The sequence below is a fragment of the Dermacentor albipictus genome, chromosome 7 (assembly GCF_038994185.2).
Source record: "Dermacentor albipictus isolate Rhodes 1998 colony chromosome 7, USDA_Dalb.pri_finalv2, whole genome shotgun sequence".
Lineage (NCBI taxonomy): Eukaryota > Metazoa > Arthropoda > Arachnida > Ixodida > Ixodidae > Dermacentor > Dermacentor albipictus.
Genome location: NC_091827.1, coordinates 59,438,243 through 59,463,716, shown reverse-complemented (window position 1 = coordinate 59,463,716; position 25,474 = coordinate 59,438,243). Strand labels below are relative to the sequence as shown.

At 44.7% G+C, this 25,474-nt stretch overlaps 1 protein-coding gene across 3 annotated transcripts in view; it reads right to left on the bottom strand.

The window, feature by feature from the left end:
- The window catches only part of Dhc64C (dynein heavy chain, cytoplasmic), a 119,857-nt gene that overhangs the window by 87,391 nt on the left and 6,992 nt on the right, over nt 1-25,474 (bottom strand). For 2 of the 3 annotated variants that reach the window (XM_065445201.1, XM_065445202.1), the window contains exons 5-18: nt 23,312-23,719; nt 21,866-22,086; nt 18,703-18,868; nt 15,904-15,995; nt 15,429-15,732; nt 13,400-13,681; nt 8,871-9,005; nt 7,936-7,950; nt 7,718-7,789; nt 7,377-7,460; nt 4,608-4,787; nt 3,368-3,688; nt 1,376-1,611; nt 404-476 (exon numbers count right to left, since the gene is read on the bottom strand). In XM_065445201.1, the coding sequence (XP_065301273.1) occupies nt 404-476; nt 1,376-1,611; nt 3,368-3,688; nt 4,608-4,787; nt 7,377-7,460; nt 7,718-7,789; nt 7,936-7,950; nt 8,871-9,005; nt 13,400-13,681; nt 15,429-15,732; nt 15,904-15,995; nt 18,703-18,868; nt 21,866-22,086; nt 23,312-23,719 (2,589 nt within the window). The remainder of the gene's footprint in view (nt 1-403; nt 477-1,375; nt 1,612-3,367; nt 3,689-4,607; nt 4,788-7,376; nt 7,461-7,717; nt 7,790-7,935; nt 7,951-8,870; nt 9,006-13,399; nt 13,682-15,428; nt 15,733-15,903; nt 15,996-18,702; nt 18,869-21,865; nt 22,087-23,311; nt 23,720-25,474) is intronic. The other variant, XM_065445203.1, reaches the window with a different exon arrangement.

The following is a 25,474-nucleotide window of genomic DNA, read 5'->3' as shown; positions in this document are numbered from 1 at the left end:
AAATGGGCACGAACGTTTGCTTCAAGCACAGTGTTGCTAGGTTAAATTTTATTTCGAAGTGAATTGTCACTGCTATTTATTAATTAACTGGCCAGTCAGTCACAATCTGCAACATTGTATGAATTGATTCTGGGCATTTGGAAATATCAATCTTGTTTCCAAGCTGTCTCCTGCATATCAGGCCCCTGCTCCCTACCAGACTTGCGATTTCATATCTGCTTTCACCCAATCCAACTTTACTCAGCCTAATGTTTTCTTTTAGTATCCTTATAAACTAAAAAGCCCTCAAATCAGAAAAAGAAGGAAAGTTATGCATTATCAGAACATTTGTCCTGTTAAACATATTACAATACCAAGAAGGCTACAATTCAAATGGACGGACGACAGACGGACGGACACAGACCTTGGCGTAGTCAATGATGATGGGTCCAAACTTCTTGCGTACATCACTTGTATCGAAGGTGGTGCGTGATTTCCTACAAAGTGTGAGGAAACAAAGACTCAAATGTTTCTGATCAATCTTACAAAAAATGCGTGCAAGTGCAAGAGAGAACTCGTGAAGAGCAGCGTTTCGCAATGACAGATGTCTCCGGAAGACCTCACAAACACGTGGAAGTCGCAGTAGAGCCTGAAGAACGGTCGATAGCTTTTATTACAGCTAACAAAGGATGGCTAATGTAACTCCTTGTCAGCATGAAGAGGAAATGTTTTTTTGACAGGCATTTGCTGCCTACAAAAAAAGGCTTAATTAAATATGTCAGTGCAGTGTCAAAAGCCCTCTTGAAAGATTCACTGTCCAGAAATGTAACCCAATGACGCATGCCGCCACACAGGGGAGAATAAGACTAGCATGATTTCAAGGTGAGCCATCTCACTAGGAAAAATGCAGTGTGCTATGGATGAATCTCAACACAACGAACACAGGTGTAACGAAATATTGGATGCTGTAACAAAGTAAATAAAATGTTTATGACTGACATCAGCGTTTAACAAATATATGCTTATAATGAACACTGGATATAATGAAGACACTTGCTGTGTTGGCTGAAACTGTTATATTGAGACTTGTCTGCACAGGCATTATTAAAAATGGCATTATCGCCTATAATGCAAAGCAGTGATACGATAGCTGCTGCAATATTACATGCAGTGTGTCTTGCCATTTTTCATTTTGTATCGCATGGAGTTAACATTCGGAGGAGTGCGGCAAAAAATCTGCTTTCAAGAAAAAATTTCTCCAATGCCGACTTTAGTCTATGTTGCCTTCCTTTGTCAAGGTGGCGCACCCGTCGGTTGCGGGCAAGCACGGCCTATTCTTGGTTCCCTTAGCTACCCTGCCTGCCCCAACCATGCATGGGTGCACGATCTTGCTCACTTGATTTCGACGAGGGTCCTCATCCACAGCCCGATGTCGTCGCCCAGGCGGGCGTACAGCATGTCCTGCTGCAGGTCCCACAGGGCCTGGTAGCGAAGCCATTCGCTCACGTAAACGTCTACCTGCTTGACGATGGCCTCGATGCAGCCATAGCATTTCTCCAGCACGTTGGTGCCATCCATCATCGTGCGCAGCAGGCCTCGATAGGTCTGGGTTGCCGGACGCTCCAGGCCAACCTGAGAGGGAGAGAAAGAAAAGGGTAGCCGCAAAGGCAGGATTAGAGAGAGAAATCAAACTGCATCCTGTATGTACTAAGTTTACACCACAAGAATAGAAGACAGTGATGGCAACCAACTTCGGCGTATACTAAAGTAATGCAATAACTCAAGCGGTGACAGCAATGTTTCTGTAACAGCAGCACTCGTAAATTGGGTACTTGCCTATAACATTGCTCATAATTGCAATGGTTTTGTTAAATTAAATCCAAACTTACGTAAAGATCTTTCCAAGAGGGAGTAGTGGTCGCATTTGTTTTTGGTCACTCGTGGAACCCTAAAATGCCATACACGAAAACGCTACAAGACAAACCTGGTGGTCCAGGCATCTCCAGTTCAGCATGTCATGCACAGAGCCACTCAGGAAAAAAAACGAGTGCCAGCCGTGCTTTATAGAACGTGCGTATCAGACGGGGAGGCCTTTTACATTTTTGAAGCCGCATGGTCAGATCCTCTGTCCATTAAAGAACAGCTTCAGGCAGTATGCTTCACTGCACGACTTTGTTCTCGTTGTTTCACCGCATTACAGGGCTGTGTTGAGGTGAAGCTTACTAAAGCAAATTTGCCATTAGGCTTATGCAGCACAAAGATGTAAGATACATATTTTTAGGCACACACCAAGCAAATTTTTTTTCCATGGCATGTAGTGCCCCGCCAGATTCAATGCCTTGTTATACAACATTTGCCAAAACAGTGCTGTTTTGTTCTGGTTACAACAAATGTCATTGTGGTGGCATTAGGAGAAGCACACTTGCAGGCGCGCAGCTGCGTTCAATATTTTGATTGCCGCAGTGAATGGGTGTTTGATATACGCACAGCACAGTGCTATACTTTTGCATGGGGTTTCCGAGAAAGTGTTAAAACTGTTCGATATGAAGTATGATTGAACATATCCAAGTTCAATGCATCGAGGCTCTACTGTAAATGCGTGCAAGTGCAAGGTGTTATCATTCAGTAGCTGGTATCTAAGCATAGGGTAGTCCTAAGCGTATGTTTTGGAGTCTGAATTAAGCCCCTGTAACAAATGGATAGCGAAACTGGAAACAAAATAGACTAGAGTAGTTTCGAACAAGTCAGAGTTTAATTTTATGAGCACTGTACCAAGGTAAACCCACAAGAAATGAAGACGTGACGGCAATGCCAAAAGGACTCGGGCAAGGACAAATTAATGTTTGTTTATGCAGCAACAGTGTGTCAGGTTTGAACATGACTAAGAAAAGTGAGAGACAGAGGACCATAAGGAGGATAACGTACTCATTTTTTTTTGGCTGTCTCTTTTGGCTGTTTTTTTTTGCCTGTCTGTTCCTTCCTACTGCGCCGTCACTGCTGGCGCTTCATCTATTGAAAGCTATGCACCAACTAGCCCCACAACGTGTTTTACTAACATACTCGTGTCTTCAGCACGGCAAGAGAAAAACACAGATAAGACAGGATGAAGGCTGTCTCCTTTTGGATGAGCACTTGTCCTGTCTCCCGTCTGTCAGTCTGTCTCGCGTGGTGCACACATGAATGCCCTAGCCAAACAGAGAGCTCTTCAAATAAGTGGAAGAATTCAGAAGAAAGAAAAAAAGTGCATGGACTGTTCTGTACAATCAATTTTACGGTAAGGCCAGTGACACCCGCATGCAAAACGAAAGCACGCACAAACCAATACGAAATATGTAATATGTAATACAAAAGAAAAAAAAAAAGGAGAGGCCCAACAACACTTGCTCACCTGGTACCGGGTGCTCTGGATGCGCGTCTGGGAGAGCACAATGTTCTGCCAGGCAAAGAGCTGCTGGAGCAGGCTGAAGCGGGACTCCTCCAGGCTGGGGCTCAGGTACATCACCTGGTTGGTGATCCGCACCTCGTGCACAAGCGTATGCACCTGGGGCTCCCCTCCCAGTGGGTGGTGCACCGCGACGCCCCCCTCCTTGTCGCCCGGTGTCGTGGCGTCCACATCCGTCTCGGCTGACCCGCCCTCCTTCTTGCCCTCCAGGGCCAGCGTCCAGGCCTGGATGCCGGCTTCCAATCGGCCCGCCAGCTTGGCCTCCACCTGCGCACGGAGACAAGCATCAGGTTTTACTGCTCCTATGTGAAGAGCGGAGCTTTCTCTGTGGAGCCGGGTGGGTTTTGAAGTTGTGGTCAGTTAATGCGGACTTTTCTGCGTCAATGGAGCTACTGCAAAGGTAACTTTTAAAGCAAAGCTTTGTTCATGCTGTCCAATGAGTTTAGATGCTGTAGTTGTCAGTGGCAGTTGGAATGTGGAGATGAGGTTCACAAAACTACACACAATTCCATTATGTGATTGGCCGTTGCTGCAGACATCACCTTCGATTGAAGCAGCACGTGTAAGGCAAGAAATATGCAAGCTGTGGCCATACACGAAACTCACTTGCATAAGAAAACTTACATGAATGTGAGACCCACGTTTCCAATCTGCTGCATGACCCTACTGGTGCCATAAAGGGTGGTCAGAAGATGGCCAAAAATTTGAAGGATTAGATGGTTGATTTGGACATGCAAACTTCAGCATGGGTTTTCATGTCCAATCTACCTAGAATGTCAGCTGTCATATTTACTACAGCTAAAATGAACAGAAGTGTAAGGTACCTAGAGGTGTCCAAAAACTATGTGCTTATCTTGCATCGCCAACAGAAGTCAACTATGGTGAAGCAAACTTTATTAGTGCACATTAAACACGATTAGGGATTTCTACAACACTTAAAATCAATATAGACGTCATTATTGTAAATAACTGCATCACCACTTCAATTGTTTGAACTCAGTTGGTTATTTGTTTTTTTGTCACAGAACCAGGATGTGGTCCATAGGGCCAACATTTAATGGTGACCAATTTTCTCGCTGTGATAATGTCACAGCATAATATTGCAATTAGCACGGTCAAGACGCCCAACCTTGGAGACGCTATCGATAACCATCAGCTCGGAGCAGGTTACTGGGTCAGCACTCACCTGCTCATCGAGCTTGTTGACCCAGTGGTGCAGGTTGGAGTACTGGTGCAGGCTCAGGTCGTCCACAGCCTTCTGGATCTTGTTGAGGATCTCGGCAAACGTGGAGGCGCTGTAGGGGCAGGTCTCGAGCGAGCGAACGTCAATGTCAATCTGTTCCTCAATGGCCATAAGATCGTCCACCTGCAAGCGCCCCGTCCAACATTGTGAAAAAAAAAACAAGCAAGAAAAAAGAAATAGCAATATAAAAAAAGAAAAAAAAAACACTGAATTTCAACCCCCTAAAAGAACACCCACAGTAGCTATGCACACACCAATCAGTTGACGACTACCCTACAGAAGAACCAGCTCAATTGCAGAGCAAAGGAGATGATGAGAAGACAAAGAACTGTCAGCTCTCACTTTTTTAAGAACCTTTGACGCCGGCATTAACTGTATAACCAGCAGTAGCTGTTCTCCCAATTGGATTCTGTAACAACTTGCTCTTATAACTCGCTGTACTACTTGTAGTCATGGCTTACTGCTGCGACTGCCTTGTTGTTATGGTAGCCTTATACACAGCTCTAAGCCCAGGTGGGAAAACATCTGCTAGGCTACTTTCACACTTGGGAAGTGGCAAGCGGGCAGAAAAGCCGAAGCGGGTGGAAAACACTTTCTACGCATGTCCAAGATGTTCACATTTGTTTCGCCACTGCAACGGAAACCACTGCTGCTTTTGCCCACATCCATCTAGTCTGCGTACGTTTCTTTGCGTGGTAGCGCTGTTCGTTGCGTTCATCACACTATTTGAAGCGGTATGTTCATTCATTGACCGATCAGTTATCAAAAGCTATAATTTCACACAACTGCGTGTGTCATCTAACTTTTATCTACCATGCAAGAGGAAGAAGACATAGTTTTGATACTTTCAGCCGATTGTTTTTCCTAAATATGGACAATGAACAACGGAAGATGTTAAATTTTACGGCCAGATGTTTAAGTGCTAGTGCAGCTTTCGGCGAAGCGAAACAGCTTTCCACTTCGCTGTGGCGAAAAAATATCAGTCCAAGACCAATCGGGCTCGCTTCCTTGCTTTCCGTCCGTTTCACTGCCTAGGCGGGCAGATTTTGTGAAGCTTTTGCCGCTTGCGCCTGCACCGACACCAAGTGTGAACATAGCCTTACTGATGAGAGATTTTGCTTCAACTCTTTTTTTTCTTTATGTGGCTCCAAACAGTTTGTGTATGTTGTTAGTGTTTCCTCATATCACTGCAGTATCGCACTGTTTACAAGACTGATGCACATTTTCACTTCCATTACAATTAGTTTTGGATTTAACTACCTTGAAGTCACCCTCGAGAGATCACTCTTACTGCAATGGCACTGCCTTTATAAGGCTAAGATAGTGCCAAGCTTTGCGATAACAGCAAAACGTATTAAGTTCAAACAAGTGCCTGAATCTAGTAGTTTATCGCCACTATTGATGCATTAGAATTGTTCCACTTGTTGCATGTACACTGAGACAACCTCAATATATATGGTCAAACCAATCACAGGAATTTGGTGGTATAGCCTACAGATGGAATGTGCACACTTTAAGACCTGAACAAATGCACAATGGCAGTCTCTAAAAATACGAGAGCAGCAGCAACCAACGCGCAAAAATGACGTCTGCGACAGAACAGTGCTTGCTTTTCGTTAGATTAAATCAAGGTTGCTAATGCTATAAAAAGTGTGCTAATTCGTACATGTTTTCCCCTGAAACTGCATGCAACAACTTTTGGGATGTTTTGCAGAAGCAATGCCTAGCAATTAGCGGCACAAAGCAAAGCTTCAGGAACACTTCTATTACGTAGCGTGATTACCCAAATTATTGTGCACCTTTTGACCGAGAAATTGGGTCCAAAAATAGCCTGCACATTACAATGGGATACGAAACCAAAACCGCGTTCACGGCACTGGCAAGAGCCTACCGTCAGCGCTGTCACACATAAGGTCATCACCGTCACGACATGGCAACAGAGCACGTTATTGCAAAAGTTGCCGTTGGCTCATTTTGTGCTCGACTATGATCCAAAGCGGTATTCCTGGCCAACAACTTTTGGAGGTACTATGTCACTATCACGAGATTTCACACGAATTGGCACTAACTGCTTCAGCGTAATCGGCTGCCAGCATATCTGTGACAAGCTCGCTATTTTTGCTACATGCGAACGCCGTCTGCTACATACTTCGACAAGTCCGGTGCTTGGTCTCCTGAAAGTGACAGCAATATCTCAAGTGATCGCTCTAGAGTACTGCCCCTGTGTGCTTGATATCGGTGGCCGATTAAGTGCAAATGGTGACGATGCGCCGTTTTCATAACGAAAGCTAATTAAAAAAAGAAATCCCATCTGTGAAGATAATTTCTGCACGTCTAATTTTTTTTTAAGTGCGAACGTCAAGGACATGCTGTGTTTTTCTTTTATGAATCGGCAGCACGTTACATTCAGGTGCACTTTTATTATCTTACTTTAACTAAGCCTGCAAAAACTGGGTGCGTGTTAGATTCAGGGGCACGTTGGAATCGGGCAAATACGGTATCTACATTCATTACTACTCTCCCCTCTGCTTCCTGTTACACCGCAGCGCAGCTTCGCTGCACTTCAAATCGACTTCAGCAAAATTTGCACCGAACTCCCACCCTTACTTTATTTACACTCGAATCGATGGTACAGGCGGCATGCGAGGGAAAAGTTATTCAGCAACTAAAGCGTTCGAACTAGACGGCCTAACAGCATGCAGTCAGGTGTACCTTCTCCTGGAAGTTGAAGACTGTCTCTGCAAGCTTTTGAACATACGGATCCAGTTTGTAGGATTCCCAGACCAGTCCAATGCCCTGTAACACAGAGAGCACAAATTCAAAACAACGCAGCTTGGGCAGAGGGAAGCACACCAACAAATGGGGTCATGAATTCAGCTCCCTCTGTTTCTTCCTCTATGATTCAAGAATTCACCTCCCTCTACTATCTTACTGAAGTTTTCTCTCCCGGATTATCGTCAATTCATGCGCAATCTCTAACCAACACTGTTGTCTTCCTGCTCCCTTCCACAATCATCAATTGCGCTCACTGAACTTTGCACTCAGTCGCTCACCTCGGCGATGAGGTTCTGCACTTCCCGCTTCTGGCCGGCGATCAGCAGGGTGATGGAGGGCCGTTCCTCCACCTGGGGGTTTTCACAGGGAAACGTCAAAAGTTGCCCGACCTCACAAGGTAGGGTCGGCACACTATGCTAACACTAAAATGCTACAGGAGACATGAAAAGAGTCTACGTGCAAGCTGGAAGACGGCAGCAAGAGGGTATTTACTTACTTGAGAAATTCCTATCTAATCAGAGAAAGGAAAGAAGGCAGCAGATAATAAGCAGCAGCAGCAACTGCAATGCGTCACAAAGGCCCAATGCAGCTCAGTTCAAAATCAAATCAAATCACGTAGCTTTATGTCCCATAGCAACACATGTGCTATGAGAGACTCCAAAGCACGGGTGTTTTTGGATTACGCCCCCATCAGAATGTGGCTACCACAACTGGGAATTGTACCTGCGACCTCATGCTGAGTCATACAGCTCAGTTAGTGTCTAGTAAAATTTCACCATCACAAGAAAACAACATGGCCCGAAAGCACACACTTACTAAAAAAAAAAAAAAAAACTGCGTAATGCGGAGAACATCACTGCCTTTAAGCAAGAAAAGGTGTAAGGTAAGCAAATGCACAAACCAGGAGCGAGCTTCACTGAATAACGTTAAGCAGAAGGTAGCACTGCCTCTTGACTCAAGAGGCTCTTATTAACAGAAGTTGGTGTGCATCAATAACAGTCCTTGGGCTAACCCAGCTAAAATTTTGTAACCAGTTGCTTCCAGTGTCAATTTATGGTACTGGGTAGAAACTCAAGCAGTTGCCTATCGACGAGAAGTGCCAATGGGTCACAGCGTCAGCTCCCCTCAATGGGCACCATTTCCCAGCACACAGGAAAGCCAAGGTTTGAGTCGAGGCACACTTGTGAACGCGAGGGCAAGTACAAGTTCTACAATTTCATTTTGCTTTACCATTGAACGTCCTGTTGCACTTGTCAGGGTATTTTAATCATCATTTGTGCGATTGCGATGAGGACGGTTTACACGTAAATGAGTCTCATTGAGATTCTCCTGCCCGGCTCAACAGAGCTACCGAAATAAGCACCCAACATCACAGAGACTGAACAGAAAGCTCACTAAAGCAGTACGTGCACAAAGGCACAAGTAACGCACCTTCTCGCAGGTGCGCTCATAGGTGCGCACGCTCTCAATGAGCGAGATGGCAAATGGGTAGAGCTGGTTGGCCTGGTGAGCCTTGTTGACAATGGCGAGAGGGACACGGAAGCCCATCCACTTGAGGTTGCGAACCTGCAGGGGGGAGGGACGAGGGAGGGAAAGATGAAATAGATTATTTACGGGGGTTGTCAACTTGGCCTGCGCGGGAACAAAGGAGGTAAAGGGTACGTCGCACTATGCAGGTCTTGCATTGGAAGCTCAACAATGTAAGCGTGATCCTTTTTTTTTTGACGTTCTGAACAAATCCAGGCTTTCTATTGGCCGTTTCCGGCAAACAGTACTGGCTTCTTTCAATTTGTCATCTGTCCACAGCCACCCACGCCAGAAATCATACCTATACTTAACTCAACGTTTTCCCTGTCGCATAATGCACGTGCCTGTCTTAGGTATAACAAATGCTAGAAGTTGCTTCCCTGTGCTCAATATTACGTTATCATACTTAGCACTTTACACTTGTTACACAGTTAAACTTCAATATATAAAGTCGGTAAAATTGGCATTACTTCGTTACATCAAGAATTTTCTTATATTAAAGTTCATCATATCAAGTTTTATATACATAGCTTCAATTAAACTTCGTATACACATTTGTACTGAGGGCATTACAGAAGGGAGTTATGTTATCCGTTTTTAAATTAATGTGTACAATGTTGTTCATTGAACTTTTTACTTTGTTTGTACTCTTACTAATGAATGCAACCAGCTGCCTTGGCACCTGAACATGGCCCAATAGTGAAACCGATAACAATGACCAGAATGACAACGATGACGAAAGCATTGTGACTGCCCACACTATGCACCTCGAACGATGATGGCACAATGATGGGATAACGATGACAGGAACAACAGTAATGACAAATGGCAATAACAAAGATGACAGCATAAGTGCAAGAGTCATGACAACTCCTACAATGTCAACAACAGGTGTGGCACCCCCAAGCCTGTCTAAGCTTAGGTCATGCATGCCATCACCAACAACAAAGTTTTCCAGTATTCTGAACCCCCTTCTCCTTCTGAAGAAAAAGATTTCTTTTTCTAAAGAAGAAGTTCCTTTTTATAATCCTGGAGTACAAGTTGCCTCTTTCCCATGGCATCAACCAGGTGGACAGAAGCACTAGTGGCAGCACTAGTGGCAGCAGTTGCGAGCGTGCACGAGGGAGCCTCTGGCATTCGTGCTAATAAGCATCTGCTATTCCCTACACAGATATCACAAGGAGCGCGGATCCGGCGATACTGCGTCCTGCGGTTTGCTTCTGCACATGGTCCAGAGGACTCGGGCCAGATCACCGACCTGAAGTTTGCTTCTGCGCATGGCCCAGCGGACTCGGGCTTGATCGCCAACCTCTGCGCAGTGAGGCACCGTCACTTCCGTCAGCGGCAGCACCGTCGACTTCTGAGCCTATATATACGCAACACGCCCAGATCATCGACACTAGTGGCAGCTAGATAAAATTTAGATTAAATCTAGATAAAATTTTTCACACTGTTTCGAATGAAAACAAGAACATGGTTATCATGGGGGACATAAACATCAATCTTCTGGATGAGAACTGCGCTTACAGCAGAGAATACATTAGCATCTGTCATGGATACGGTATCGAGTCATTGTTACAACTACCCACTAGGTGCATCTCTAACTCGACTACTCTCATCGATCATGCACTAACAAACCTGATTTATCCCCCTAAGGCTTTTATCGTACGAAGCAACATAACCGACCACTTTCCGATTGTGCTCTGTTTTCCACGTCTTAATCACGCCATTGAAACTCTGTACACTAAACCCAGGTTTGACAAAGAACATTTCATAGAGCTAGTTAACAGTTCAGATTGGTCGCGCGTAACATCATTAAATGACGCTGAAGCCTCTTATACTGAGTTATCTGGCACAATTAAAACTTGTATATCCTCAGCAACAACAATAGTTAAGTGCCGTAAACATTTTGCCTCCCCATCAAACCCTTGGCTTTCACCAGGATTGTTGAAGAGCATGCGCAGGAAAGAAAATCTGTATCGTAAATGCAAAAATAGACCATTTAACCAATCTCTTAAGTTTCGGTACAAGAAGTTTTGCGCCTTACTGACAAATCTACTAAAACAAGCAAAGAAAACTTACTATGAAAATGTAATAAATGAAACCGGGAACGATTCCCGGAAACAATGGCAGATACTTAATGCGTTTCTGAATAAGAATACTACTAGGAATAGAATAACGAAAATACAAGAAAAAGACTGCACACTTACAAACCCTGAAGATATTGCATGCGCATTCAGCAACTTTTTTGGTACTGTGCCTGATATCCCTGGGGGTAATGACACTCACATGCCACGCTTGACACAACAATCATTTTATCTCTTCCCAACTACACCCAGTGAAGTTCGAGCAACAATTATGAATCTTAAAAATTGCAGTCCTGGTTTAGATTCCATATGCTCGTATCATATCAAAGAAATTGTTGACAGCATATGTGAAGCTTGCAGTCACGTTGTCAATTTAATCTTTAAAACTGCCATTTTTCCTAGTGACTTGAAAAAGTCAAAAATAATTCCTGTGCACAAAAAAGGAGACGTCACCTTACTAGCAAACTACAGGCCCATATCCATCTTGCCGTGCTTCAGTAAAGTAATAGAAAAACTATTAGTACAGCGCCTATCTAATTACTTGGATAAGTTCCAATTATTAACACCAAGACAGTTTGGTTTTCGTGCTGGATATTCTACTAACCTAGCTTTAATCACCCTCACTGACAAGATCAAAGCGGAAATTGATGGGGGCAGATTCGTAGGATCTGTATTTATCGACTACTCGAAAGCATTCGATTCCATTAACCACAACATTCTCTTTACTAAACTCGGCGCATATGGCATAACAGGTCCATCTTTGGAACTACTGCCAAGCTATCTATACGACAGACAGCAACAGGTTTGCATTTCAGGAGTGCTGTCTGACACAAACATAATTAACACTGGCGTTCCACAGGGGTCCATACTCGGTCCCCTCTTATTTCTAATCTTCATTAATGATTTCCCAAACTGCCTAACTTCTACAGAATGTCTTTTGTACGCGGACGACACCACTATTTACGCCTCACATAACGACATCTTTACGCTAACTGAGCTTTTAAATGATGAACTAAATAATGTCAGTAGTTGGTGTAAAAAAAATAAATTGCTAATTAACCCTCAGAAAACAAAGTTTGTGGTTTTTAGTTCACACAGTAAACCTCGACATAACCTTCTACCACTGTACATAGCTTCTCACCCAATATTTCCATCTAATGAGTGCTCATTTTTAGGTGTTCAATTAGACTCCTTTCTAAAATTTAATTTGCATGTCAACTTCTTAAAAAAGAAAGCTGCCTATGGAATCAGAGTGCTTTTAAAGGCCAGACAGTACTTTCAAAAGCACACTCTCCTGACACTGTATTATGCCTTCATTTATAGCCACTTAAATTACTGCATCAGTTCTTGGGGTCTTACATATCGCTGTCATATAGCTCCCTTGCAGCACATCCAAAATAACGCTGTCCGTATCATCGCTTCAGCTCCTTATAACGCTCATGTTACCCCCATCTTCACTGAGTTACGTATCCTGACAATAAATAAAATTATCTGGTACAACCACAGCATCGTTATTTACCGCCTTCTTCATAACCCACAATTACATTATGTCATTGGCAGGAATAGTCTTGCTAATCCTAACACTACCAGGTTCTCTTTACAAAATAACCTTTTACTTCCAAAATCGCGTAGCAACTATGGCAAACTAACTGTTGGTTTTGCTAGTGTGAAAATGTGGAATAATTTACCTACTCACGTGAAATCCTCACCTACATTATCATCATACCAAAGTTCACTGAGAGCTTATATTAATACCCTGTAAACTGTATCTATTCTTTGAAGCATGTTTATGTTGCTTATTGATGTAATTTATTTTTTGTTGTGATGTGTTGCCATAGGTTATATTACTTTAACACTGTAGAAATTGTGTAATTCATTCTTTGTTTGTAACCGCAACTGACGCCTTTTTATTTATATATTATTATGTAACTAAGAACAAGAGGTCCCGCTGCAGTTTATAACTGTGGGACCTCTTTCTGTATAACTTCTACTGCATATATGTACCACCTATGAATGAAGCAATAAAACTTGAAACTTGAAACTTGAAACAAGCGCCACGGAGAAAGGAAACAAAATACGAGAAGCCCCGAGACCCTGCTTTTCTGAAGCCAGATGTGAAGCTACAGCCACTTTGGCAGGCCACCTTCCTTCTTTTTCCACCTTCGCTGTCCCACCTTTTCCCACAGGCCTATCGACTTGCTTTCTACAATGCAGCCAGGCTGGCCAGGCCCTGTCCTAGGCTTTGTTTCCTCCGTGGCGGACAAACACACACGCACACACTCACAGACGAAGACCGGCAGACAGAGATGGAAAACATTTCGTGTATAAAGGGGTCCCGCCACTCACCTCCTTTGCCAGGGTGATGATCTCGGGGAGGAAGTTGACCTTGAGGCGCAGAAGGTTGCCTGCGCGGGAGCGCTGGTTGTCTATGGCAAAGATGCGACCCGTGACGCCCAGCTGGCGCTGCTGCACCAGCCGGGACCACTCGTCAAAGATGGGCTGCGTCGAGAGCTTGGCGCGGAAGCTGTCCGCGTCGCTCTTAAGCTTCTGTCCCTCAACGTGGTTCTCCCAGCCCTTGCCCAGCACGTCCTCCACACGTTTCATGTACACTGACAGCTGGCGATCAATCTGCACAATCATTGGACCGGGCGAAGTTGACACTTTAAAGCATACGAGCATGACAGTGACAGTTTAGACATCAGCACAATTCTGGCTCAAACACCATTTGAAGTGTGCTTAGGAACTGGTGCGCTAAAACACGGCACTGGACGGCCATGTGATGACATGCACGAAGCACTTTAATTTCTACCCATTCACAAGTTGGTGAAGCCACAGTAACACCGCCTGCAGTTCTTTCCTGCGAACCATATTTTCGCATGCACCACAAATGGCAGAGTGAGGTTGTGCATTAAATAAATTCAGCCTTCAAATGGAGCTTCACAGCAGTGCACTCGACATTACAGGAACGCTGCACCATGCTTCAACAGTGTACAGCACAAAAAGTGGCGATAGCTAAGCCCACAAAAAAAAAAAAAAAGTCGCAGAGCTGTGCTTTGTGAAGAGCTCCCAGCTACAGTGCAGGGATGGTTTTATGAAGATTTGAATGTTCCACGCAATGTTAATCCGAATGAATTGCTACTTCCTGTCATGTGCATAAATGCATAGGCCGGCTTTCCCCACACACCCAGCTTGCCCTAACAAAGGTGGCCGAGCATCTGCTAGGGGCTTTATTGAAGCTGAGAGCCAAGTTTTGAAAGCTTTGACAAGACGAGGCACTGAGAGCAGCGGGGTTAGGTTAGGTCAAGTGTGAGAAGAGCACTTTGCAGGCTTTGTACATATCTATTGGGTTGCAGCCATGTGAAAGTTATGTGCATGAAAGTATGTTAAAGGGGCCCCGAACCACTTTTTATCGAAGTGGAGAAAGACATTTGAAGTGAAGATAGGCTATTTCAGAACCACTTTGCCGCAAAAAACGAGAAGAAAAGGGGTTAAGCGAGGGTCCCGATTTTATTAGTCATATCGTAAGAAGCCAACAAACATTGACACCAAGGACAACATAGGGGAAATTACTTGTGCTTAATAAATGAAATAAAAAAACGAAGAATTATTAGAAATTAAAGTGGATGAAAAAACAACTTGCCGCAGGTGGGAAACGAACCCACAACCTTCGCATTTCCCACCTGCGGCAAGTTGTTTTTTCATCCACTTTAATTTCCATTAATTCTTCGTTTCTTTATTTCATTTATTAAGCACAAGTAATTTCCCCTATGTTGTCCTTAGTGTCAATGTTTGTTGGCTTCTTATGATTTGCCGCAAAAAGTACTTCAATGCGTTCAGCAGAAGTGGACTTATTGGCAATCAAACATGGCCTTAGGTGTGCTCCCCTTCCTCCTCCAATGCCTTACACCGCGAAGGCTACGGCAGAGACGTAACGGTGGCGTGCAGTTCAAATTTGCGATTTGATGCCTATGCCGTGCTAAACGTAAGCCAAACGCAGCTGTCCTCAGAGAGCCGCATTGCGCTTAGCTACTGGACTCGTGGCAGCACCTCGCAGCGGAACGCGGTGTAGCCGAGCGCAGTGACCACATATTGGAGTGTGCTTTATGACGAAACAGAGCACACAGAAAAGAGCAAGGATCATGGGGTTTTTGAAATGAGAGCGTTTGAAAGAAAGGCGACTTCACGCTCCGCTAGCGAGCTCCACGGACCGCATACGACAGCAGAACTTGGCCGAGATTCACAACAGCGTGTGCTACCAGCGGACCAGATGGATAGTTATTTCGCCAAGCCCAAGGGTTGGTTCAGGGCCCCTTTAAGCTAGTAGTAATCGCACATTTGCAACACCGGCTTGATTCTGAGCGGCTCCCCAGCCCACCTGTTTGGCCCAGATGATGGATCCGGCGACGGGGGGCAGGTCCCGTTCCTTGCTCATGAGGCACGCCTTGCTCTGGGTGTACTGCACCTTGAACTTTTCGTGCAGGGCCTCGATGTCGTCCTTGACGCGTTGCATGAGTTGCGTCTGGTACTCACGAATGGCACCCCGAATGTGTGGCCGCACAAACAGTGCGTTGAAGCGCGAGAAGATGCGGAACATCTCGTTGGCATTCTTGGCCGTGCCCAGCTGATCCCGCAGCCGGCCGGTGATTCGGGCTTCCACTCGGTCGATGCGCTCCTCATACCTGGGTTAGGATATGCGAACAGTAAATGTAAGCCGTCATACATTTGCCATCTGAAGTTAAGGATGCAAAACAATTGCAAAAACAAACAAATATAACAAAGTAAGAAGAAAGAGCCTTAGCGAGAAGGTGAGATGCAGCAAGAAAATGTAGCTATAATCGTCAAACTATCACCTCTTGACAGCTGCATCCCAGGCTTCTGTTCCTTCCTTGGAAATGTCCAGGCCATCAACTTCCTTGACGTTCTCATATGCCAAGTTCACCTCCTGGGCGGAGAAACATCTTCAATGTACTTGTGCCCGCACGGCAAGAACATTTCCACTGAAGCAGGTACTGCTGCCGTTTTTACTCTACTCTAGCTCACACTTTGCTTTTAGAAAAACACAATCGACACTGAATTGCTCATTAAACGAAATTATAGGGTTTTACGTGCCAAAACCATGATCTGGTAATGAGGCACACCGTAGTAGGTGACTCCAGAAATTTGGACCACCTGAGGTTGTCTAATGCGCACATAAATCTAAGTGCCCACGTGTGTTTTCGCATTTTGCCCCCATCTAAATGCGGCCTGCCGTGGCCGGGATTCAATCCCGCGACCTTGTGCTTAGCAGCCCAACACCATAGCAACTAAGCAACCACAGCGGGTACATAACTGCACATGAGATGGACTACCGGAATAATGCTCCACTAGCCGTGGTGTAACCTCATGGGCACCAATGTTCGCTATCCGTGAAATGTTCTCTGCACGCTTGTGTTGCACTCGCATGCCATGAACACTGCGCCACTGTGCGCAACCGATCTATCGAATACAGGCATGGCACTGACATAGGTACTGCCGCATGCTCCCCACAAATAGCCTGTTGACAGGAACAGAGCATCTCACTTATAACAGATTACTACTTGTTGCTGGGCTAGCTGGTTCATACTACTCGGGGTGGAAGAGACTCGACAAGTAAGGAAACGACCGGACAGGAAAGAACATCTCAATTATGCAACATTTTTTTCTGCTAGTGCCCCAAATAGTTATCATTCTCAAAGTAGTGAGGATCGTCCATGGAACAATCACCGCAGTAGATGGGGGGACCTGAACATGTGACCAGCACATGGCTTAGAAAGCTAAATAACAGCACATTTTCTATGCGTGTACGTTGGGCACTTTTCAATGTAGTGGTTTTGCCATTGCCAGCACACGTGTAGACCTTACAGGGCAGACGAGGTGTTGCAGTCACCAACGACGTGACGACACTAGTTTTCAAAAACACGTACTGCACGCTCCAAAGCAAAGAGCTCTTGCCATTTGGTACAATCAAACCTCCATATAACAAATGCAGATATAATCAAACCTCGTTTTAGTGAAGTCACATCCCACACGAAAAGGTCTTCATTATTTTTGCTATTTCTTATTAAGCATACTGAAAAGATTTTGCGCCAAAAAACAACGCACACAAGAAAGACGGTGGTGGTGTCGTCGTCTTTCTTGTGTGTGTTGTTTTTTGGCGCAAAATCTTTTCAGTATGCAAGATCACCAACTAGCCCAGCAGTTAGCTCTTCTTATTAAGCATACATAATATTTAGCCAATTCTGAAGCACCCCTAAATCTTATGAGCACCCAATTTTCACTGGTTCCAAGTAAGAAAATAAGTGTGCACCTGAATGTAACGCGCCCCTGATTTATCAAAGAAAAATAAAGCACGACCCCCAATTCCACAATGAGGAAAATCAAGACGTGCAAAATTTATTTTCACCGAAGAAAAAAAAAACTTACTTTTAAAATGAACTTTCATAATAAAAGTGGCACGTCATTGCTCTTTGTGCTTCAGTGGCCACAGATATCAAGCACAAGATAAACCCACAATAACCTTCACAAGCACATGCTCTGTCACCATCTTGTAATGGCGATGACGCTGCGTCTGACAGCTGTTGCCAGCAGCATGGATATAGCTCTGGTTTCGCATCCCGATTAGCACATGAGCGATTTGTGAACCCATTTTCTTAAACAAGAAAGAAAAAAATTTACAATCTAGGGTTTTACGTGCCAAAACCACAATATGAGTATGAGGCACACAAAGAAACATAAGCTGCATGTTAGATTCAGGTAAACATGGTACTCTTTAAATGCCGATATTGGCAAGAAACACTTTATATTTACTTCGTTATATCCAATAATTTGTTTTAGCCGTCTGGTTTATTACAGGTTCAATTGGGTAAGAAATTATAGGATATGACAAAGTAATTCTACAATGTGGTTGGCCATGCTTCATTTCAATGAACATTCTACTGCCACAACAAAACGAAAGCGCAAGATCTGAGAAAATACAGTCAAATTCTGTTTTTTCGACTCTGATGGGACTGACAAAATTGATCAAATTATCCACGAGGTCAAGTTATATAAGATGCAAAAAAAAAACACCAAAATCACTCAAACACATAGCTGATTCACTTTGCAGTGTCTGATTGATTTTAACACTCCCCCGAATACAAAGTGAGCCCACCTTCTTAGTATCCAAAGCCGAAAAATGGTGTAAAAATGTCGCTGAAGCTCTTAAACAAGATATAAATCTAACACGCATCTGATTTCTTAGCAAGAAAAATGGGTAGAAGTCTAACATGTGTTGCAGCATGGCAGCTGGTTTCCTGAAGTCAGGCTTGCCACGCAGTTCTTTTTAATGTTGACTTTTAAACTCCACCAGCCCCACAGTCGGCAACCAAACATACTAATCCCATGTGATAGCCAGTTGTGTACTAACAACCATGCAAAGGGCACCTTCACATTTCTACTCTACTCACGAATCGTTAACCATGCGATGATCAGAGTATCATGCTTCCGTCTCCTTTGCAAGACCTAATCGTGATGGTTTTTTTTGCCGATATCAGCAGGCATACTTTTAACGAATATCGAATATAATGAAAGTACTTTCGCATTGAGCACGACTTCATTCCAATGTGGTTCGAGTGTACACTCCAGCCTCTCACCTCAATAGCACTGCTGTCGGCCGAGTCGAGCACAGCAGCCTCTGGCAGCTCTGGCTGGTCAGTGTCGGGCGTGGTGGTGGCGCTGCTCTGAACTGTGCGCGGCGCAGCAACGGGTCGCAGCACGCGCACAATGACAGTGCGCAGCTGCTCATGCTGGCGGCGGAACCTGTTCCAACGGAGAACGGCATTCCAGCAATCAGTGCAGCAAAAAATTTCCACTTAGAGGACGGAGCTAAAGTAGCGTCTCAAGTCATTCGTAAGCTGCTCCCAGATAACTGGTAGACGCAGTGCGTCACTGTCTAGAAGACAAGCATTCCCTGATACATATTAAACACAGAATGACTTTCCTTGCTCCGATCGCACACTGCACGGAGAAGAGGTAAACCAGGAAGCTCGTACAATTTCGTCCTTTAAACGATCATGGTGGGAAAAAAAAAAGAGAGAACTACATGTCTTCATATCCCACAGTTCTGGTGGCATTTTTTCCGACAATTCTTTTCCTGGCTTTTCTTTTTCATCCATCAACTGTGCAGCATCTCTCGATGAAAACATTGAGGAAGTCTGTCTTCACAAAAATTGAGGCTAAAGAAAGTTTCACAAGCACTATGGGAACCAAACAAGGGTTCTTGAACCATTAAGTTATTCTAGAAAATTTACCAAGGGCTATCTCAAAGAAAGCTCTAGGAAACGTGCGTTTTCATGAGCAGCAGCAGTTATGCAAAATATAATACGATACTGAAAGTAGAAATACCGAATCAAGGAAAATGCAATCAAGCAATCGGTAGTTCTTGACACAACATAAAGCAGGTTATAGTCAAGGGACATGATTAGCAAACGTGATGTTCACTCTTGGGTGAAATCCAAACACATGCATCACCAAGTGCATCGACTTTGTGTATCCTGTCAAAAAGTGCTTCTTTATTTTATTGCCTAAGTAATCAACCGGTCCAAATTAGCATAGTACAGGCTTCTATAGAACGACCTGACCCTTAAGTAGCAGCAAGAAATCCAAAGCGTTCGAATAGAAAATGACATTTCTTTTTATATGCACATCTGAATAGCAAATATTTTGCAGATTTGAAATTACATGACATGGGGGGAGGAAACTCCAACTTGTCTCAGAAATACACAAATGTAAAACCAGATGGCACTGGAAGAACCTTCTATCCATCTCTTGTGTCCACTGCCACACTGTATCAAAACTCTCGTCAAATGTTGCGCAACCCAACCTCTAATATGCTATACCAACACACCTAGTCGTCAACCTTGGCAAGTATCAAAACTATTGTCATAGCCGGTGAAATCAGAGTCGTTCATATGTGTGTGTAGCACAGAGACCAGTGCCTCCACCCTCAATGCTTTCATGCAGAAGCAAATTATCTTCGGAGCTTGACAACTCAAATCAAATGAAGGCCACGTTTTTGCGGCGGGCCCAGCAACAAGCGACTGGCAGCTGCCATTTTCAAAATCTCTACCTGACAAATGTAGACAGACAGTCTGTAGGTCCCCCCTAGCAGCTAAAGAGGTTTGTCACAGAACGACAAATTGGATTTCACAAGCCCAGCCCGTTGCTGCGCTCAAAGAACGGCAGAACACTTGGACAAGACGGACTCGTCCTTGGCACTTGTGACAAAAAAAAAAAAATGTAACCGAGTAAGGGTACCTTAAGGGTTAAAGATACAGACACGCACAAAACAAGCAGCAGACCACAGGCACAGACAACAGGGTGGCTGTGGGGCCCAAGCCCCCTCCAAATTTTTCCAGAGGGAGCACAGACTCCCCTTTCCTCCCAATGTGCCGTTACCCTAACCAGAACAAATTTTTCTTCAACTGCGAAGTTTTTCTTTCTAGGAACCAGTACGGGTTTCCTCTGTAGCCCTTAGTTACGTTTGGGCGATTGTCTCATTTTCCCTTTATCAATTACTTGTCTCCACCTTGCGGGTTTCCACACAACTATTACATTGTCATTACCAGACTTCTGTTACCCACATCATTTGAAGTTTCTTTTAAGTGGCCTCTAGCTTTTCACTTAAAATTTTACTGTGGCTAATAACTTACTGCATCACTGTTGGCGTGGACGTGCATGGCTTTTAATTCATACCTTCAAATTGTTTCTGCAAATCCTGACCAACAGGAGGACAAGTGCATTAAAAACACCAGCAGTGGCTACCCCATCCATATTATTTCACTTCAACATATATATATTTTTAATTTCCACTGTGAACACTATGCACAGTCAATATATTTAAATATATACACAGTACAATGTTTATTAGATTTCTTAAAGTGAAGGAGGTAGCCAACTAATAATTATTTCTAATGGCATGGACAGCTTATGCTTAGAGGATGAATATGTTGCTCTACATTCACCTCACTTCAAATTGCTTTGCGTGCTTTCTTTTGCCCTCGAAAAAAACCTGCAGACTTCAGTGACTCCTTCTGCAAAGTCTCTTATCAATGGCATGTGAAATGGATGTGAATGATATGTCTCATCATTGCGTCTCTTTACACTAAACAACGCTAAAACAACTCATGAAAAAAAAAAGCTCTTCAAAAAATTTAGAGCATTTACTAAGGATGGAATTAAACATCGCCACTTGCATGCAGAGGTCATGAACATCTCTATTTCACTCAGTAACTGAATGAGGCCAAGTGGGATTTACTTGAAATCAGAATCAACAGCAGTCATGCACAGCAGCACTTACACACGAACTCACAGTAAAAAAAAGAAAAATAGAGGCTGCAGTCTCGTTGGAAAGGCGAAGCATAATTAGCGATAGGGAAGTATAAGTTACACGAAGGAAGATTCTTACCGTATAAATTTGCGTAAGAGCCGCACGCATCTAAGGGCAACCGACATGCAGCAGACATTTTACTTATTTTGACGACAAAGATACCGACACCACGTTCACACAGTTACTGCGCACGTTACTCGGCACGGCCCAAATTTTCATTTTCAACCTCACGTGCACGCTGTCGAGGAACGCAAGTCGCCGCAAAATCTCCCGAGGGACACCTGCATCTCGGAAATGACTGTCAGAGTGACCGCGTTTCATTGGTGCTCGTACAGCTAGCGGTGATGAGCACGATAACTATGACGCTGACAAAGCAACGTGAACTAATATCTTTGACGGGAAGATAAATAATAAAAGATAGCACGCACTTGCGCATCTGCTCCATGCGGGCCTGCAGGCGCTTGTGGGCGGGTGTCACGCGCCACACGGTCTTGATGTGCTCGTCGCGCTTCTTCTTGACGATGTCACGCAGCAGCGACTGCAGCTTGTCGTACTCTTCGTCCCATGCGTTGAACACCTCCAGGCAGGCGCTCATCACCGACTCGAAGTGGTCGAAAGGTGCGTGCATCAGTCGCCGCGTGCCCAGCACCTGGAACAGGAAAGTCGGCGCGTGTTTCACTGTCCGGCAGGTTTGGCAGACGCAGCCCTCGAACGTTTTGGGCCACGAGACGATCCTCAATTACCTACACACTATATTTCCACACGTACAACCGAGCCCCGTGTATAAACCACATACACAATTAGAGGGAAAAAAAATTGATGTGCCTGTGATGTGTGCAAGTAACTGCCTACAATAGGAAAACCTTTATGTAAACAAGTCGGTACCACTTGTATACCCATTCATCCCCTTCATTCACTTTCATTTTTGCTTCCCATATAAGTTTTGCAGGTTTGTGGCAACTTAGAGAGGATTTGAAATCGCCAACCGGTTATATGGACACGCTCGATTACTGTACTTACATGAATATGATGTGCAATCTTTTTCCCAGGAAATGGGTTAGAAAATTGCACCTGCATTGCGAAGACAAAACTACAGCGTTTTTGAATAATTTGGGACCTGCCAGATAATTCAATCAATTTAATTGATCCTTTTAGGTTCGAATTGATGGAAGTCGACTGTATGTGAATTGTGCCTCTAGTTGGGGCAGCGCAGCAATGGCAGTTATGCTTCTACAGGTGGCTTCGTGGCAATAAAGTGTGCATTGCCATGAAGCCGATCTGAAGGCAATATATTTTCAAGTAACACAACTGCCTCCATGTAACACCCGGATCTAGACTGACCGCATTTTCACCCCATCCGCATAATCTAAACATACAATTCTCTCTTACTCAAGTTTTGATGCTGCTTATGAACAAGGAAATATGGTGATTAAACGCAACACTGACAACAACATCTGAAGACCCTCTTCATAGCCAGTGCTGTCCAACCAATATTAGCACTGATCGTGGTTTAAGTGAACACGCAGTGCCAGCTGCACGTGACGGGGCTTGTTTCTTGCGCATGTTTTCATCATGAGCACGTCTACGTTTTCCATGCCAATTAACTGTGTTTGTACACGCTGTTTGCAAAAAATTACCATGTCGCGATTAGTTTGGGCAAACTGCATGACAGGAAAGTTAGCTTTACATTATGAATAGACAAGCAAAGGGGAAAACTGCATCTCGTGAGTTGGGCGTGGCCATCCACGTGTCAACGTACAGCACCCATCACACTTAACGCAACAGGAGCGCAAGACGGAAGCACAAACACAAGAGAACTCCTTTGATTCAAGTTAACAGAGCACTCAGTGGACAGCACAAAACAGATTCTTCACCTTAAGCATCTGGGACATGAGGTCCCGTGAGATGGCCTCGACCAGGCGTAGCGCCCTCTGGATCGGGTACTTGGTAGAGCGGATCTTGCGCAGGTGCGAGAAGATGCCGTGCAGGGCAAGCCGTATGCGGTCAAGGTCGGTGGCTGCCAGAAGGTCATTGAGGGGGAAGTCTTTCATCAGGGGGTTGTAGTCGTTGACGGTGGCCAGCGCCTGCTTGAGGCCCGTGTCCGTGTCGAAGCTGACCGTGGCGTGGAAACGCTTGCCCTTCTTCAGCAGGTCCAGGGTGAGGGCCACCTCAAGGCTCTCGCGCTTCTCCTGGATGCGCAGCAGGGCCCGCTCCAGGTTGAGCCAGAAGCTGATCTCCTGCAGGGCCGTGCCGGACGACGGGTCCCGGTCCAGCTTGGTCACCTGTTGCACGATTGGGAAAAAGATGTATCGTAAAGAGCAACACAACAGGCATGATGGGGTTTCTAAAATGAACACTCACGAACTGAAAGAAGGAGAGAGAACACAAATGCACCAGTAGCGCAGAAGTAAGGAACACATTTTATCGAAAGCGAGACCGCAAATGGCCAAACAGGCTGGGTTAGTAGGTACCATATTCACTCAAATGTAGCGTGACTGCGATTGCAATGCGAGGGTCTGCTTTCCTGCCACGAGGAAGAAAAAATTAAGAATATGTACATAAAGGGAACCATGAATGTAATGTGAGATGAACGGAAGGAGAAATGATACCTTTATTACAGAAATCCCAATTCAGAAACAAGTTCTCTTTACTTATCGTCATCATTTGAGGTGGAGACATTCCTTGGGCGATATTCTTGGGCGATCCCTTTCGAAGATGGCTTCACATTTGTGAAATTTTTCATGACTGGGCAACAAAAGTGTCTCCAAACGTTTTTGGTGCTGTGAAAAGCTCGTTATCAGTGCCAAAAGCACTATCGTCTGTATACTTCGAGGCATTCGGTGCCGGGAGGAGCGGAGTCTCGCGAAAGCGAAACTATCTCCATAAGTGATCACAGGCAGTCACGTCATCTTCGAGCTTGTTTGAAATTGAGTACTTCTTAAGAGGCCACGCAATCACTTAATTCGGAGACCTTAGCAGGCCACTACAAGGTTCACAGAGCACAACACTTCCAACCAGCCTCGCATTTAGCCCTTTCAAGGTTTTTGCCGTACATGTACGGCGGAGGTTTTCTGTACCGCAAGGTCTTTGCCGTACGGGTACGGTTTCGACCCTCAGTTTGAAATTTCGCACTATAATGACGATACATGCTCACTGGGAAATGCTGCCACCTCTTAGGACTTGCAAGAAGCGTTTGAAATTTGTGATACCTTCTTGGGGAGATAAACAGAACTGAATTCTAGCTTCAGCCCGTCGCGCAGACTGCGGCAACACCCCTATTGCGGTTTCAGTTTCGCCGCGTGATCGCAACGGAGGCCCCTGAGACATCATTTTTCTCTTTGTCGGCACTCTCTTGCAGAGGCGTTGGAAGTTGATTTCTATTTCAAATAGCGCTGCTCTTAGCTTGTTTATCAGTGCCGCTCGCGAGGTATTCTCGCTGTCAGCGGCAATGCGCTTTTGCGGTTTCAGTTCCGCCGCGTGATCGCAACGAAGGCGCATGAAGCGTGATTTACTCTTTGACGGCACGCTCTTACAGGGGCAACGGAAGTTGATTTCTATCTCGATTTGCATAGCTTGTTTATCACCACCGCTCACGAGGTATTCTCGCTCTCTGCGGCAATGCGCTTATGCGAGAGGGTGCCTCAGACCTCTGCCCAAGGCAGCACAGCAGAGAAGATGTCATGTGTGCGCCAACACAACTCGTTGCTCCAAGAGGAGAACAGACATGCATTTTAGGTGTGCAGACTGCGATAAGGCACTGTGCGTAGAACCGTGTTTCAAGGAGTACCACACTCTGAAATACTATTGAACATTTTGCAGTTCTGAGTGATGCCGACACCAAAATACTGTTCCAAAAATTTGTTTACTATTTATTCCCAACTTTATACATTTTGTACATTCAAGATACACAATAAAGTAATTTGACCACCTGGGAAAGTTTTTTTCAAAATAATTCGACCCTCAAAGGGTTAAAGAGGGCCTCCCACTGGTCCTGCCATCCACAAATCGTTTACGTCAAGCTGCCGAGCCACGGCTGA